General features: G+C 34.0%; 1 protein-coding gene and 1 non-coding gene across 2 annotated transcripts in view; one reads left to right on the plus strand and one right to left on the minus strand.

Moving 5' to 3' along the window:
- The window catches only part of CNTN5 (contactin 5), a 497,758-nt gene that overhangs the window by 177,690 nt on the left and 301,977 nt on the right, over positions 1-18,091 (plus strand). The window contains exon 7 of the mRNA XM_041729931.1: positions 4,138-4,240. Within this exon, the coding sequence (XP_041585865.1) occupies positions 4,138-4,240 (103 nt within the window). The remainder of the gene's footprint in view (positions 1-4,137; positions 4,241-18,091) is intronic.
- On the minus strand, positions 13,903-14,009 carry LOC121476708. Its single transcript, XR_005983998.1, has one exon. It is a non-coding gene; the product is annotated as a U6 spliceosomal RNA (small nuclear RNA).

Below are 18,091 nucleotides of genomic sequence, written 5' to 3' on the forward strand. Positions count from 1 at the left end.
TATTTCCTTAACAGAGGGCTTACATAGTGCAATGATTATATATTTCTATTCAGATTGCTAAAGACAGTAAAAATTTAATTACAAATGAAACTTCTATTAACACTCAAGTACCATTAAAATACAGACGGTGTAGATCCATCTTCAATGAGTATTTATCACTAGCCTCGAGTTGAATCCTGCAGACTGAAATTTTTGTAAGTTTTCCAGATTTTTTGGATGTCATTGTCTCTCTATTCTGCAATCCACTTGGAGAAACAGTTCTTTAAATTACATTCTACTTAGGAAAAAGCACCCTAACTGTAAGTAATTTGAATAAATAAGAAAATCAATGACCATGAAGACATAGGAAGAGAATAATGTTCTTTCAGCTGGGGAACTTCTGTTTATTAGGAGTTAGGGTAATTTGGGGTCATCTTCTATTGGCATCCAATTCCAATATAGGGCAGCCTACTATCCCAGGAAAGACAGGTATGGGGAAATTGATGACGACACAAGGCAGTGTCTCCTGGGAGACAAAAATAAATACTTGAAATAAAAATGAACTATCTTCACTAAAGAGATACACCTCACAACTATGTGCCTTATAGGGCTGTTTCTCTTTCCTTTTATCATCAGACCCTACCCAATAAAAGAAATTACAAGCTTAGCCACATGTAACTTGAACTATTAACGATTACAGCTGAAATAAACCAAGTATTCATGGCAGACAGTCAGTGATTTATGTAGTATGTGTGGAATACCTGGTCTGTTATACTCTATGATTGAAATTCCTCAAAAGAGTGAAGTGAAGAAAATAGCTGTTAATGACCCAAGATCAGAAAATTCCTATTTTTGCCCCATTTCCACCAACAGCATTCCATAGGACCTTGTGCCAGTTTTGACTTTTAACTCTTTGACTTTTAACTCTCTCATCTTAAAAAGAAAGGGGGGGGGGATTATATTACCTAAGGTGGACTTTAGTCAGGACATAATTATCCCACAAAATGTATAGCAATGTAGATTGCTGACTATTTCAATTGTTAAGGAACAAGACATATCTAAAGAGCTTTCTCATCTGTTCGTAATGCATCACTATCAAGATAAAATGTAAAAGAACCAATTATTTCTTACAGTGCAGCTCAAATTAGATAATATCATTTGAAGGCTCTTACTCAAATATTTTAATTTTATTTTTAATATCTAGTTGAAATACTAGCAAACTGTTTGGGTCCTGAAGTAAGGCTTAACAATGTCTTTGGACGTATAGGAATAATTTGAGAAACACTAGAAGGCCCTACCTGGCCAAAATCACCTCCCAAATACTCCCAGGAATGCTTATCCTTTGAGTCATTGTTAAGTATGAAAACTGTAAAAGAACTAGTTTGCAGCTCACAAATACTATGTGAAAGAGAAGAGAGATAATACATGGGTTTAACTCTTTTTAGTCAATAATATCAGTAATACTTTGGTATTATTAAGAGATGGATCCAGATATTGAAGGGCTGTATTATTTTCCTTTAAAAAATACATAAATGTTAGTATAAAAGTGGATTCTAAAGGAAATTTTCATTTATGAGATGAGAAGAAACTAAAACAGATTATTGAAGCTTTGGAGATTCAGGTTGCTTTTTTCTGAACTTTTTAAAACAATTTACTAAAATTACTATATAGAAATATTTTCTAAATTCAGCCTTAATTTTGCTGCCTGTTTACAACATTCTACAGTGCTCAGCAATTTCTAGCACTCACAGGAAACTATGCAAGTAAGGGTTTTAAGTTTAATAAGGACCATGATAAATCATGTATTACTAAATCATCAGATTAACAGACATAGAATAAGAATAGTACTGAATCAATGTTAAGTGTGGATAGGGAGATCAACAAAGCTAAATTTAGGGACTTCTTCAGGTGGACAAATCAAAGGTAGACACTGAACAAGATGAGTTCTCATAAGGGGGCTTACAAGCAAGAAGTTTTTAAGATAAACTTCTCATCTTTGAATACACTCAACCAGATATCACTAGCAGGCCAAATCCTGCTATTAGGGGAAAACACAGGAAAAAAAGAAAATGTGAGGAAATAAAAGAAGTTGGAAAGTATGAAGGACGATATAAAAGAAGTAGAAGAGGAAAATAGACTAAAAAAATGCAAAACAGAAGTCACTGACTTATCTGAAAAGAACAGTCTAAATTATTAGCAGAACCATGTCCAGAATCTCAATCTCTTTGATGCAAATATCAGCGATATTTTGTCTAAATTGTTTTGCAAAAAATAATAAAATAAAGCAAATATAATCTTCCTGTTCTCAGTGAACTTAAACACTTTTCACCTAAAGTTGGCCACATTCATTCCTCAAGGCGCATATCAAATTAATAGTAGATAGGTAGGTAGGTAGGTAGGTAGATAGATAACAAATGAACACATAAAGGTTTTCTTTGCCAGAGGTCACCTTTCCTCCCTTTGAATATCCAGTGCATCTTTCCTTTACATCTTATACCATTTTACTTACTGTATCTAGATTTCTTCCCCTGCTCTCCTTTCTCATCTCACACACATATATGAAGGTCATATATGTGGATTACACACAGACCTTATCTAAACATGCACATACGCCCATAAGCATAGACATCTCCAAACACACACAAGCTGCTCAGAGAAACATCTGTGCTAAATTACATCCGTGTCCTCTGTGGTACTTTATACACAGCAATCTCCTAACATTTGGGGGAGGAAATTAGCTCCTGGTAACCTAGTGAGGGAACTAGCATTGGAATTCACCAGGCCTCGGCTAAGTCTTTTGATAGGTGAAAGCCGTATCCAATCTCATAGCTTCAGCTGCCACCTCTAAATGAGGACACAGTCTATCAGCTTGTGCAGAAAGCATTTAGAGCTTCATCATCTCATTGTGCTTTCTGGTCAGATTCTTTCTCTGGTTATCTTATAGATATCAAACTCAGTACTCCTAAAATGAAAGTCATCACTTTTCTACTGTAGATGTGTTCTTTTTCCCTTCGTTCACATCACCCAGCACCCAGAGCTAGAAACCTTCACATCATTATTGAAGAGGCCCATACCCTTGTCCCCAGAACTCCCCATTGTATGCCAATGTCAAATATTCTTTGTTTTCTTTTCCTTTTTTTTAAATCTAGTACCTTTTCTTCTCTTTTACCACCATTATTCAAATCTGGGCTTTTATTCCTTCTACTTTGCATTATTGAAAAAATGTAATTGATTTACTGGTCTCTGCTCCAATTTCAATATATACATCTCAGGAAAATACTAGTCCCCTGTTCGAAACTTCAGTGTTCCAAATTATTTACAGATTAAAGTCTGAATGTCTTACTCTTATAATCAAGTCCCTCTGTTTTTTGTACTCCATTTATATTTCCAAACTTGCCTAGTATCATTTCTCTTCACATACCCATATGACAGAAAAGTTGATATTCCTATTTCTAATGGTTTCCTCTCATTTTGTGTTTATTCTTACAGCTTCATTTACTTTTTTCTCTTTTTTTCCTCCTTATTCAAATCCTCACTATTTCTGTAAGTGCCTCAAATGTACAGAATACTTTAAGAATATCTTGTTCATGGCACTCATCACTTCCTATCTTCATTTACAATTTTGGGCATATGTTGTTTCTTTCTCTAAGAATACATTTGCTGAGTGCTTGAGAGCACAGTTAATGGCTGATTTATCCTTATAACTCCCATAATGCCCAACAAAATGTTTGAATATTATAGATATTTAATAAATGTATCTTGACTTATGAATAAATATTAATTCATATGACAATGATACAGAAACTTTTTACTTCTTTTTTTTTTCTTTTTACTTCTTTAGAAAGAAAACACAATTATTTACCATGGGAAATGTTGATATTTATTTGTTTCCCCTGGGATATAATCAGTAACAAAACTAGCAGTGTTGACTAACATTTTCAGTAATTATTATTTAAAATGGTACTGAACATACATGCAATCTAATCCTTAAAGGAAGGCTAGGTTTCAGATTGAGTCTAAGTATACTTACTTTAGTGCATCAAAAACTTAGCAGTCATCAAACAGACATTAACTACCAAACCACAATGTGTCATTTCCAGAATTGGAAGAAAACTGTGACATTCATTCTATGCTTAAAGAATATTCTTTATTTCCCAGGTGTGATGGGAGAGTATGAGCCGAAAATCGAGGTCCATTTTCCTTTCACGGTTACAGCTGCTAAGGGAACAACTGTTAAGATGGAATGCTTTGCACTTGGCAAGTAAGTGCATATTCTTCCATAATTAGATACAATTGTTTATTAAAATATGGCATATATTATTTTTGGATTACTTACTTTGCTTGATTTCATTTTCCCTGAAGCTCCTTGGTGGCTATTCATTAAAAAACTAGAGGGTGGTCAAATGGGAACTGATGGAGTAACCAATTATAATGATCTTTGTAGTGATTTCTATGAATAATAATGTATATAGTTTTACCATTTTAACATAAAGGAAACTTCTTTAAATAAGAGTTTTACATCTTTGCCAACCTGTCTTAAATTTCCAATGTCATTATTACATTTCATTCAGCAATGATATAAATAAAAAGTGGATAAAAAGATAGGGTGCTAGCTGCTCCTCATGCAAAGTATAGATTCTGATAAGATATAGTGAGACAACAGTATTAAAATCATAAAGATAATAGTTGCAGTGAACCAACTGATTACTTTAAAATCCCCTAAAAGAATGCTAACATGATAGCACCAGCTGTCGATATGTACAGCATGTAATCATTCCCCAAATCAGAGAGATGATTTATATCACACTATAATGACTGCTATACTTAATGATTCTATTTCTGAGGGCTTAAATTCTATGATATATAATCACTTGTCAATGATGTTTATGAGTATTGAGTTGTAGATGCAGGAGTGAGATTTTGATTATATTTGATTAGAGTATTATGATTTAAACAGGGTGTTGTTGTTGTTGTTTTGAGGGTGATAAGACCTCAGGGTCCTTTCTAGACTCTATAATTATAATTTGCATAAATGCATCTCTATCAAAGTTACTAATCATTTAACTTCAGTTGTAGTGAGCTAGCTCCCACAACCTAGCTATAAAGCACTTGGAGATAAAACATGCTATATAAATATGCTTAAAGTAAGTTTAGCTTACAGGTAAGGAAAATATTAGTAAATATGAAAAATTCAGCAAGTAAGAATAGGCTTAGGGCATAAACATAGTTAAACAGCATTTTTTTTTTTAAATTTCAAAACTGCTTGGAATAACATGCATGTGCAAATCTATTTAAATCTAAGTAAACGTGGAGTGCCTGGATTAAGTTACTTCCAACTCTTGGTTTCTGCTTAGGTTGTGATCTCAGGGTAGTGAGATTGAGGTCTGCATTGGACTTCACACTCAGCATGGAGTGTGCTTGAGATTGTCTCTCTCTCTGCCTCTCCTGCTCATGCTCTTTCTCTAAAATAGATAAATAAATCTTTAAAAAAACAATCTAAGTAGAAGCATGATCATAATAGACTAAAAACAAAATAGTCATGTAGTCCATTTTTAAGCAAATTATGCCTATAAGATATATATTTTAAGAACTTAAAATTCATCTAGGAGGTACTTGAGTTAATATCGAGGAAGCCTTCTAAACCCAAAGATATTAAGTGCACATGATTAAATCATAGCTTAAAAGTCTTATTTTTCACCATTTTCCCATATTGTGGTGTCAAATATGTCTGAAAATGTCCTGAGTAATCAGTTAAGTTCTGATAAATACAAAAATAATGTGTTTTGGCTTGATGCCAAAGGTCTTCATCTATCCTGCAGTTAAAAAATTCTTAAATGCCAGAATTTGCACTAACATGGAGAATGAGTTACTAGCAGAGGTAGTAGAGGCTCTTTCCCTATACTTCTCTAAGGATATAATATCCAATAAGCTAGATGTAATGTGTCCTGAAAAGGGAGAAACGGTCTAGGTCAGGCAGGGTTGGAAATGAAAATTGTAGACATTCTCTTTTACTGACCATTCAACTACCTTCTCAGGGTAAATATTAAGAGTAGAAGCTAGGCAGCCTTAAATAGCTTCCTTTTGTTAACTACATTATTATATAACATTTTAAAGTGGTATATGCAGGAAATAGAAATGAAGAGCCTTTTCTTTTCTTGTTCAGCATTCAGCCCAGAGACTTTAGTTAGGGGAGAAGAGATGTCTGATATTTACCAGGTCTGCTTTAAACACTGAACACAATGCTCTTGAAAGAAAATGAGAGATAAGACTATCTGTCAAAGGGCAATTCAAGTAAGGGATCCTTTAGGGCCCTAGAAAATATTTCATTTCAAAGATCTTCTCTAAATGTAATTGAAAGTTGATAATATTTTCAACTGTTTGTGCTCAGTTCTTAAGTCCACTTTATTTAACTTATTAACTAGGTAATATGGAGTAAAATGAGAACTTTAAAGTTTGGAGAGTTAGTAACTTAGAAAGCAGCTATTATCTTTAGGGCTCTGGGGAAAAACAAGAAAAGCTGGAATTACTTAAAATTGGAAGCTCAGAGGTTCCCATCTGGTGTTCCTCATCAGCCCTTACAACACAAAACAGAGTAAGAAGGGTGGAACTGACACAGGTTCCACTTTATATTTTCCAACTTATCTCTAACTCTTTTTTTTCAACATTTTTATTTATTTATTTAGAGGGAGAAAGAAAGAGAGAGGGAATGAGAGAGTATGAGTAAGGGAGGGGCAGGGGGTGAGGGAGAAGCAGACACCCCGCTGAGCAGAGAGCTTGATGGGAGGTTTGATCCCAGTACTGGGAGATCGTGGCCTAAGCTAAAGGCAGATGCTTAACCGACTGAACCACCCAGGTGCCCTCAAACTTATCTCAATCTTTTAACCACACTTCTTTCTATACCTCATCCACAGGTATTTTTCTACTTCTCTGGCCCTGTGACTCAGTTCTGTCAGTCTAAAATATCCTGCCCTCACAATCCTAGTTAGTCTTCACATTTTAGGGCAAAAGCCACTTCTCTGCTAAGTCCTGCCTTCTCTACTTGAGATCTCTTACCTTTGGAACTATATGACCACTCATGTTTCACTGGTCAGAGTGCCCCCTTGGGTCAGCTGTGTATATCTGTCCTCTTTTAATTCTTTACAATTTTTTGATCCCTAGAGTATTTTTACATGCGGTAGGTGCTACTATATTTAATGAATTTAATTCAGGTATGAGAATGGCCAATCTTTTGTAATAGGAAGTATGTTAGTGCCTTAGTTTGGTAAGACAGAAGTCTCTAGACGCCTTTCACATGTCTTGGCCCTGAAAATTCTGACCATATCACATTAGCTATGGTTTTCTGACAGATTTCATTTTACCATGTGACCTTTTGCAGACCCCAAAAAGATCACTAGATATGTCACATGGCTACCAACAACAAAGGAGCAAAACTTGGTCATTGATGCTTAAATGGCCCTGGGTACAAGGGCAAACAGGGGTTATTCTGTAATGAAAAAGCCATATGCCATAAAGCAAATTTAGTTTATCTACTATGACAATCCTGCAAGCTAATAGTGTCATAGACAGATCTTTTATTTTTTTTGACTTTACATGTCCCTTATCTTGCTTTTGCAGCCATTAACACACAATCAGATCAACTGTGCTCAAAACTGTGCCTTGAACCAGTTACTGTAATAATTACGTGGGTGACCTTTCCAAGCTCATCTGAAACCTGGTGCCGAAGTGGGAGGGAAGAATGCATTCAATTTCCCCATTCAGATAGCATTTACAAACGATCTTTTGTTACACTCCATCAAATATTTATTAAGAAACCAGAACATTAAGTAGTTTTTCTCTTTTTGCATGTTTATTGCAAATAAAGAAAGCACCAGTTATCAATCCATAAAGTTCTTTTTGCTGTAGTTTATGTTTCCTTTTTCTTAGTCTTTAGCCAAGTTGTCTCAAATGGCTGCTCTTATGTCCCACTGTAACTGTGAGAATGACAAATATTCCTCTGAGACTTCCCATGGTCTGCAACTGGTAAATGTTCCTGAAAGAATCTACTCTTCAGTTACAGGTTGATGATTTATTAATGCTGTTTATTTGGAACTGCCAGTCACTAGGGGGTTTAGGAATTAAAAATAAATTGGAGCTGTTGGTATTTGCCTATCAAACTCAAATCAAATTACTTAATCATTAGATTAATAGAAGATCTAGGGATGAGAATTAGTCCTGGGTCTAGGAATCAATAAATATTTAGATATCACAGGGAAGTAGTACATTATGGGGTGAAGAAAATCACCTTTCTGAGCTATTGGTTGCTTCCATATTGTTGAGACCAAGGATGCATCCTCATTTCAGAAAGTACCCAAATGAATAGGTCATACAGCCCAATATGAATTTGTAAATGGAAAACTGAGACTCCACAGGAAAGGGCTTGACCAGCAAAGCCAAGCTAATGCTTTGTGCTTCTTCACTTGGTGCTCTTCATATTTCCAATGCCCTTCCATAATGCCAACTATGTATTTTACTTACTTATTTGCTTTTGCATTCAAAGGTGTCCACTATCTCTGGGTAAACAGGACCAATAATTTGCAGAATTATTCACATTCGGAGTCAGAGTTAGGTAGCATCATAAGTTCTACCTTTTCCAGGAAGAAGGTAGGACCAATTTGCCTCACCAGAGAAAGCTACATATTTGTGCAGGGTCTCACACAGCAAGCAAGAGAGGCAGAACCAGCTTCTGAAACTAAATACTCTTCTAAATTTACCATGCCAATTTTCAGTTGGTATAAGTAATTCTGGCTTTATCATAGCAAATTAAGTATTTCAATGCTCAAGAGTAAAGAACATTAGTATGCAGGACAAGCCACCAATGGCATAAAGCAGAAGACAATCCCAAAATGACTGAGATTTTTACTTGGAATAGTTTAGAGTTATCCAACAGCTTAATTTTGAATGAATCTCCCTGGGGTTTTCATAGAATAACCTCTTCTACTGAATGTTGATTGTGGGATTAATAAACTGTTTGGATGATAACATTCATAAAGAGATTATAAAGAATTGGTATATCCATCAGAGGTTTGCAACTCCTATCCCACACCCCACAAAATTCACCAGATACATAATCTTGATATCTGAGAGAGCCTTTAGTGTAGCAAAAGCAGAAAAAAAAATTAAAAAGTTACCCCAAATCTCAGTATACTCAAAACTGACATTCTATCTCATACTAGATGATTTGATATCTCAGTTAAATTTTAACTACATCTCTGGCATGTCTCCTCAATGGATTAAAAACAGTAGTAAATTTAGGCAAATTCTTTATTCTTCTGACTTCATTGTCCTTATTTTGAACTCGTCTAGTGTGGATTTCTATAAATTTTATGTAATCAATCACCTACAAATTCCCACTTAATATTCTACTAGAAATTTAAATTTTTTGTCCAATGATTTTCTCTTCAAATAGTAATTTAACACCCATATTACTGATTTTAAAGTGTATTTATATAAGAGCAAATGTGCTGGAATCTCCTTTTTTGAGGTCTCATTCTGGTTGATATGTTTCATGAGAATCTTAATTTTTAAAGGTAGCCAGTATATAGATTCTAAAAAAGGGGCACGTGTCTTACCTATTCATTGTACTATGTATGGACTAAGCCTATCTGGTATATGTTTATTCTTACCATATTGGAATTGTTTGACCAAGAGTAGCATCAAAATTTGTCTAGTAGGTAAAGATGAATTTAGAATATAAAGATGTTTTCAAATGCAAAGCTCAGAATGATTTGATACTAAGTTGGAGATTCAGATACCAGGCATTGCTAAAAGCATGCCATTAGTATTTATGTTTTTAAATTTTGCATTTTTCATTTCAGTAACTGAAAATTTGAATACATCATAAACATGTATTATTTTTCTAATATGATATTCCTTCCTTGACACTTTCCTCTCCCTAACATTAGTAGCCAAGTATTCCCCCTTAAGCATCATCATTGTCCTCTCTCAAACCTTCTATCCCAAACTCTCAGCCACTTAAAAATCTTTCAAGGGACACTGGGTGGCTCCATGGTTGAGCCTCTGCCTTTGGCTCAGGTTGTGATCCTGGGGTTCTGGGATGGAGTCCTGCATCAGGCTCCCTGCATGGAGCCTGCTTCTCCCTCTGCCTATGCCTCTGCCTCTCTCTGTGTGTCTGTCATGAATAAATAAAATCTTAAAAAAATAAAAAACAAAATAAAAATCCCCCAAGTTCATTTCTTCCCTACAAATTAGACTAGAGATGTCCTTGAAAAAAATTACTGTATTGATGTTCCACCAGTCTTGAGAATTTCTCCAAGTTCTGCTTTTTATCAAGCTCTGATATAGGCATTTTATAATTCTGTTTCCTACAGTTCCCAGGACTTTACTCCTTAGTTTTCATATCACTGTCTATCTCATTCAGCCTAATACTTCTTTTGGACTTTTATTTTGGTTGTTGATTCCAACTTCAACTCTTAGTTTATTCCATTTAAAGATTCTTCAGTCCCTTGTTCCACAATGTGTTGGTTCAGACCATGTTCCTAGAACCCCAACTCTTATACAGCTACCACACCCATCCCTCATCTACCTACATAAGTAGTTTTCATTGTCACTGGAGGTGACCTCTGAGGCAGTTACTCAAAGTATAAACTCTTAAATTTTCTTTAACTTTTTCTTCCTTTTCATCATCATATGTTAATCACAAATGTCTTAATTCCATTCCCATTTAGTTGGTACAAAGTGAACATTCATTGAATTAAATCATTCAGGAAGAGTAGGAGTCCTCAACTCCCCTGGTCCCACCAACTTACCTAAATAACTTTCAAAACATCCTGAATACCTATGAACAGTCGGAATACTACAGAGAGAAAAGTTTTTGCTTCTAGCAAGAATCATCTAGGGGGAAATTTACTTAGGTCGTGGTTGATATTCTTTACTCAGCCTGCTCATACAGCCACTCTACACTGAACAAAATGACTAGAAGGAAGAACTCACCACAACAGAAAGAAGCAGAAACAGTACTCTCTGCCACAGGGTTACAGAATTTGGATTTCAATTCAATGTCAGAAATTCAATTCAGAAGCACAATTATAAAGCTACTGGTGGCCCTGGCAAAAAGCATAAAGGACTCTAGAGACTTTGTTACTGCAGAATTTAGATCTAATCAGGCTGGAATTAAAAATCAATTAAATGAGATGCAAACCAAACTAGATGTCCTAACTGCTAGGGTTAATGAGGTGGAAGAAAGAGTGGGTGACATAGAAGACAAGTTGATGGCAAGGAATTAAATCATTCATCAATATAATAGGTATGCGTATAAGCTCATGGGGAAGGAGAAATGAAGTAACATATTAAAGAATTCTGAGCCTGAGATCACATATGCGTAGGCACTTAGATCGTAAAACTAAAAACAAAGTGGTCCTATTTAGCTGCACACCAGAGGATGGCTTCACCTTGATGAAGTCTGATGCAGTAGTGTATGTCCCTATATGTCCAAATTTCAGAAATACAATTTTTACATTTGATAAATGGGTCCTAGATGATTGGAGTTTCCCACCAAAGTCATTCTGATAAATCAGAAAAGAAGCTGTGATAATTAACTAGTAACCAGGTCTAGTTATTTATAGAAATAAACAATGCCCTCAATAGAAACATGACTACAAAGTTGATGGCCTCTAAGCAGAGTTAGAACAAAGAGAATGGACTTCTCAAAGGACCATAACTATTAAGCCACTATAAACTGAAGGATTGTCTTTTTCTTCTCAAAATATATCTGTATATATGCACCTGCCAATATGATTAAAAACATCTCTGGACAGTGTTAAGGAGAAACTAATTTTCTTATTACTCATATTACTATCTAGTTTTCTGATATGCTTTTCCAATTAAAAAATAAAAAGCTTTTATAAAACAAAAGCTATTAGTATTAACAACCTCATAACAATGTATAACAATTTCTAGGCAAAATTTTTATTTTATTAATTAAATATTTAAATTGGTGGTTTCCTTTGGGTTTTTAGGAAAGGACCTTAGCCTCAGTAATCTCATTTCCAGAAATTACTTTCTACAGTGTGGTGTCAAGAAATATGTCTATGAATATCTAATCCCATCAATTCTTGTGTGTCTTATTCTTCTCAATTTAGAATTTACTCTGAAGTTTGGAGGGTGCATTGTATCTCTATGACTTTAGTCTTTGTCTAATATTTCATATAGGAAAAAACTTTCCCTTATATTTTTGATTTCCATGACACCAAGACACAGAAGACCCCATTTTAAAGCTCATTTGTTCACACTAATGTTCTTACCAAATAACTAACCAGAGACATAATTCCATCTTTGTCTTTAGAATATCTCTCTCAGGGCACAATAAAACTTGGAAATAGATGCCATTAAGATAAGATAAGTGAGGACAACTAATTGGCTCAGTTACACATCTGACTTTTTTTTTTTTCACATCTGACTTTTGATTTTGGCTCAGATCATGATCTCAGGGTCATGGGATTGAGTCCATGTTGAGTTCTACACTTAGCGTGGAGTCTACTTGAGATTCTCTCTCTTCCTTTCCTTCTGCCTGTCCCCCTGCTTATAATCAATCAATCAATCAATCTTAAGAAAATAAAAAAAGAGGGTGGAGGGTGAAGTCATAGGGATAAGGATGTTAATTGAACCATCTCAAAACCATGTCCTATGCCTTTACTTACAGTTAACATTAGCTAGCTTTTATTTATCCCTGCAATAACACTTATTGTAAAACAACTTACTGTGACGTGAAAGCATTACAATTTCACATTCTTCACTTCTATGTTCTGAATCTAAAGAACTTTTTAAAATATGCAATTAAATGAAAGGTATCTGCACATATAATGTATAATCAGAATTGTCTTATATCTCATGCATTGTTGCCTTAGACAAATCATTTTATGATTCTTCATTCTATATAAACATTTTCTATTTCATGTGACAGGGAAGTAAAGGGTTTCTTTTTCTTTTTTATTTTTTTTGTTTGATGCTTTTTGCATTAATTGTTCTTAGCTGTGTGCTTGATTTTCAGTGGTAGAGTCATTTGTATATGTTAACATTTAGTGTAATTAAGTTCAATGTTTTTCTGTACAAGTGAAATGTGTGCCTGTATGTATATGTATGTGAATAAAGTATTAAGTCCACAGAAAGGATATCTCAAGAAAGAAAATGTTAAGACATAAATTAAACACTTGCCATCTTGTTTTTTCTTTATTTTTTTTTTCATTTGCAATATAGCAACACCTACCTTCATCTGTCATTGTTTTTATTGGTGGCTATATGGTGCAGAACAGTTTCATGTCAAGTCTTTATAATAATATTTTTAGTGTGAAGAATAATTTAGCTGATACCCTGATATCCAATAGCTACAAAAGTGATAGTCAATGGTGATATGTGTCAGCTGCTGTCATAGTACAAAAGGCAAATAATAAGTACTTTTGGTCATTTCTGTTACCTTATTTTCTTTTGGGGATTGAATCAATATGGTTACAACTTTTAGAATATCTTATTTATGGCCATTTTCTTAAAGGAAAGCACATTATGAATCAGGTCATTTGTTTTATACATTCCTACAGAGAAATGTAGCCCTTTCAACATTTCTGAAAGAAAAACGCATATCAGTGTTTCTTACACAGATACATAGGGGAGGAATATCTTCTAATCTCCACCTTCATGTAATTCCATTACACTTAGCCACACTCTACTGAGAGAAAGTATAAATATACAACCCAAAGCATACAATTTTTAAAAGAATCTATGTAATCCAGATTTATATTACAATTGTTGGTATGTTGTAGTTTAATTGGCAATGTTTTCTTTCTTAGCAATTCTTTTTTTTACTTTTTTTTAAATAAATTTATTTTTATTGGTGTTCAATTTACCAACATACAGAATAATACCCAGTGCTCAAAAAATATGGAATGCTTCACGAATTTGCATGTCATCCTTGCGCAGGGGCCATGCTAATCTTCTCTGTACCATTCCAATTTTAGTATATGTGCTGCCGAAGCAAGCACTTTCTTAGCAATTCTTAAAATAATGTTGCCTTTTATAATCAGAGATAGCTTAGATCTGATGAATTAGAGTGAATTAAAGCTAAAGTAGCATAGGTTCAACCTTAACATAATGATCAAGTCAATGACATGTTCCTCCTCCATTTATATGCAGTTTAATTTTTAAAATCTGAGTTAATAGGGATCCCTGGGTGGCGCAGCGGTTCGGCGCGTGCCTTTGGCCCAGGGCGCGATCCTGGAGACCCGGGATCAAATCCCACGTCGGGCTCCCGGTGCATGGAGCCTGCTTCTCCCTCTGCCTGTGTCTCTGCCTCTCTCTCTCTCTGTGTGTGACTATCATGAATAAATAATAAAAAATTAAAAAAAAAAAATCTGAGTTAATAAATAAAATATATCCCCTATAGCATTCAAAAGCTATTAGAAAGATGGTTGTTGACTGCATATTTTATTGCATTAAATCAACACATTTTTTGTAGCATCAACAGTCTCTGTTACTTCCAGCCATGTCATCTGTAAGATTCCACAAATAAACATCTTTTAAAATTGGGGATTGAAATATAAAGGAGTCCAGAATAATCCTTCTGCCCATTCTCTTAATCATTTCTGGAGTCTCTGACCCCATTTTGTTGACTGTATGTCATAAATAAGAGAAAATAGAGGAAACATAAAAAGTAGTATCTAAAGACATTAAGCATAAAGTAGATACCACCTTAGTTTTTTTGTTTTGTTTTCATTTTTGAGTTAGGGGAGTATAATGGAAAAAATACATATTTTTTATTTTTTTTCAACAAGAACATTTTTTACTTGAAGCATACTTAAGAATTCATATTCTAACACACTTTCAGTGATTTAAATGTGTAGATAAAATAAAATATATTAAGTCAGAAACCCAATTAGGTAAATTAAATGTACTTCCCAAGCATTTCTTCAGACTGCTTCTTAAAAGCTTGATTAAGGATATAACTGGCATGTGACAAAATGTTTAAAGTATGCAATGTGATACATTTTAACATGTATATGTCCATGAACCTTCACATAGCCATAATATGAACATACCTATAGTAATTTCTGCATGTACATTTGTACTATTTCCCTTCTTCCTATCTATGCATTCCTAACCACAGGAAACCACTGATCTGATTTGTGTTCTGTTGCTATAGATTAGTTTGCATTTTTCTAAAGTCCTATTTAACCAATAACACAATATACACTTTCTTTTTCTGACTTATGTTACTTAGAATAATCATTATGAGTTTCACACAAGTTGTTGGGTATGTCAGTAGTTCACTCCTTGATACTGCTGAGTGGTATTCTATTTTATGACTGTATCAAAATGTGTTCATGTATTCATCTGTTGATAGACATTTCAGTTGCTCCCAAGTTTCATCTATTACCAATTAAACTTTCTGAACATTTGTTTACAAATTTTTGTATGCACACAAGCTTTTATTTCTCCCTAAATAGCATATTTTCTCTAAGTACTTGAATATATGTATCCTAATTGAAATAACTGCTTAATGTTCTGGTTTAATAATTCTATCATATGTATTCTTTTTGTGTTCATTTCAGTTCATTGATTTTGTTCCTATTATGAGTTATAAGTTTTTATTTTTTTGCATATCTGGAATTTTTTATTGGTGCCAGATATTTGAATTTTACATTGTTGGATGTTGTATATTTTTATATTTTTGATCTTTGTTCTGAGATGTGATCAACCAACTTGGAAACAATATGATTCACTCAGGATTTTCTTTTGTGCTTTTTTAAAGACCTGAGCAGCAATTAGTTTAGAGGTACTTTTTTTCCCCCACCACTAAAGCAAGTCTTAGTGCACTAGCAAATGGCTCCTAAATTATGACATTGTCCACTCTGGCTATCAGGGTAGAAACTATTCCTGTTCTGGGCAAATTCTGGACACTGTTTCTTCCAAACCTTTTAGGATGCCTTTTTCCAACTGTAAGTAGTTTCCTCATATACATATGCTGATAAGTACTAAACTATACCCATGGAAGGTCTTCTGTGGATCCCTAACATTTTCTCCGTGAAGCTCTCCTCTCCAAAGTCTATGAATTCTAGCTACCTTAGCTTCCCCAGACTTCCAGACCCATGTCCTCAGCTCGAGAAGGCAGTTGAGTTTTGCCTGAGTCTTCCCAATTTTGCCCAGGGAGCAAACTGAGTCAGTCAGTTAGTTATATGCTCCAAGTGCTTATTTAACTTATTTCAGGGATCATTATCTTTTACAGCCTGATATCCAATATTTTGAGATCCATTTTTGTCACATATTTTTGTCAATTTTTAGCTGTTTCCTTCTCAGTCATTTGTAGTTACTCAAAAGTAAGACTACCTTAACCATCTTCATAAAACTGAGAAGTTAAAAATAAAACAATCTCCACATGGAATGTAGTATGCTTTACCTTTATTAGAAAAATGTTATGGCCAAATCCTAGCAAGAAAAAGATAATAGAACATTTCTTTGACTAAATCCTTCCTCCAAGAGAATTTAAAACAGAAATGGTAAAAAAGTAGTTATCTAATTTCCTACAATTCTAAACACACACACAGATTAAATTCATAAGAACCTATAAATCTTCTATAGTTGAAGCAGATTTTTTTCAGTGCCAAGTGGCAGGACAAAACAACAGCTTGGGAGTTTGAGATACTTAATTTCAAATATCAATTCAAGTATTTAGTGGCTATATGATATCAGATGAGTTACCCACTTTGTTTTTTTTAATAATAAATTTATTTTTAATGGGTGTTCAATTTGACAACATACAGAATAACACCCAGCGCTCATCCCGTCAAATGCCCCCTCAGTGCCTGTCACTTTGAATCTCATTTTCAATATCTGTAAACTAGAAATAACAATATCTACCACATAAAGTTACTAATAGGTTTCATTAAGAGATTCAACATGTAAAATCCTGCCAATTACATGTTAAGTCTTCTTTTACCCTGGCTCTCTGAAATTTTTTATTAAAATTGTATATTTTAATTCAATTGTCTATTATCCAATATTTTGATTCTTTATGAATTACCCACCAACATACAGTCCATTTCTGAAGCTTTTTCTAAACCAGGAATGTTAGCATTCTATATACTTCACTCTCACTGATACCATTTAGCTTGTCATAGTTTAAACTAAAAATGGATTGTAGAAAATTCACTCTCTGGATTTCTACTAATAATATATATTGCCATGAGACCTAACAGTCCAAAGAAACTCTGAATCTATAACAACATTTCTATTGATGTGAAATGTGGGATTTTTTGTCAGTTTTATCATTCTGAAATATGCTTCCATATTATGACCTTCCCATGAGTTTAAAGACTATTTTCTAGAAATAATATTCCATAAGTGAAGAGTAACATTTTTACTTTGGTTGATAATATTTAAATATTTTATATCATCATTTCAGCATCAGATCTGATATACCAATTAAGATAACAAGAGGCCAAAATCTTAAGTACCAAGAGTCACATATTTAGGAAAATATATACAAAATAGATAAATACTACTTCACCATTAGTTTTAATAGCTTCATAACTATTGCCATAAGAACTATAATGGTCTGGGTATAGGGAAACAATAGTCAAACAAAAAAGGCTTGTGCCGTATTCTGGTTTTAATTACAATATGGGCTGGATTCTTCTTGACTAAAAAGGGCCTCAGTGACTTTAGAGTCGATAGTTAATACAATATTTTTAAAAATGCAACTGAAATGTAGGTACATATGTGGTACAATTTAAAAAAAAAAGGGACACTGAAAGGCAAATTTGAAACTCTGTTTCTCCATAACTGAGGTAGACTATGGAGTAATCTACCCTTTATATGATTCATTGACTATTTGTGCCTCTTTGCTTTTGTGGACTAAAAAATGTTCTAATAAATCATGTAAATTTTAAACATGTAAAGGTTGGAAATAAACATCCACATCCCTTTCATTATATCTTTACAACAAAATAATGACTAATATTGTATGTTAAATAATTGTTCAATATCTGCTTATGTTGCCTACTTAAAAAAAATAGAGAAGGGATGCCTGGGTGACTCAGCAGTTGAGCATCTGCCTTTGCTCAGGGCA

Source organism: Vulpes lagopus, chromosome 15 (assembly GCF_018345385.1).
Source record: "Vulpes lagopus strain Blue_001 chromosome 15, ASM1834538v1, whole genome shotgun sequence".
Classification (NCBI taxonomy): domain Eukaryota; kingdom Metazoa; phylum Chordata; class Mammalia; order Carnivora; family Canidae; genus Vulpes; species Vulpes lagopus.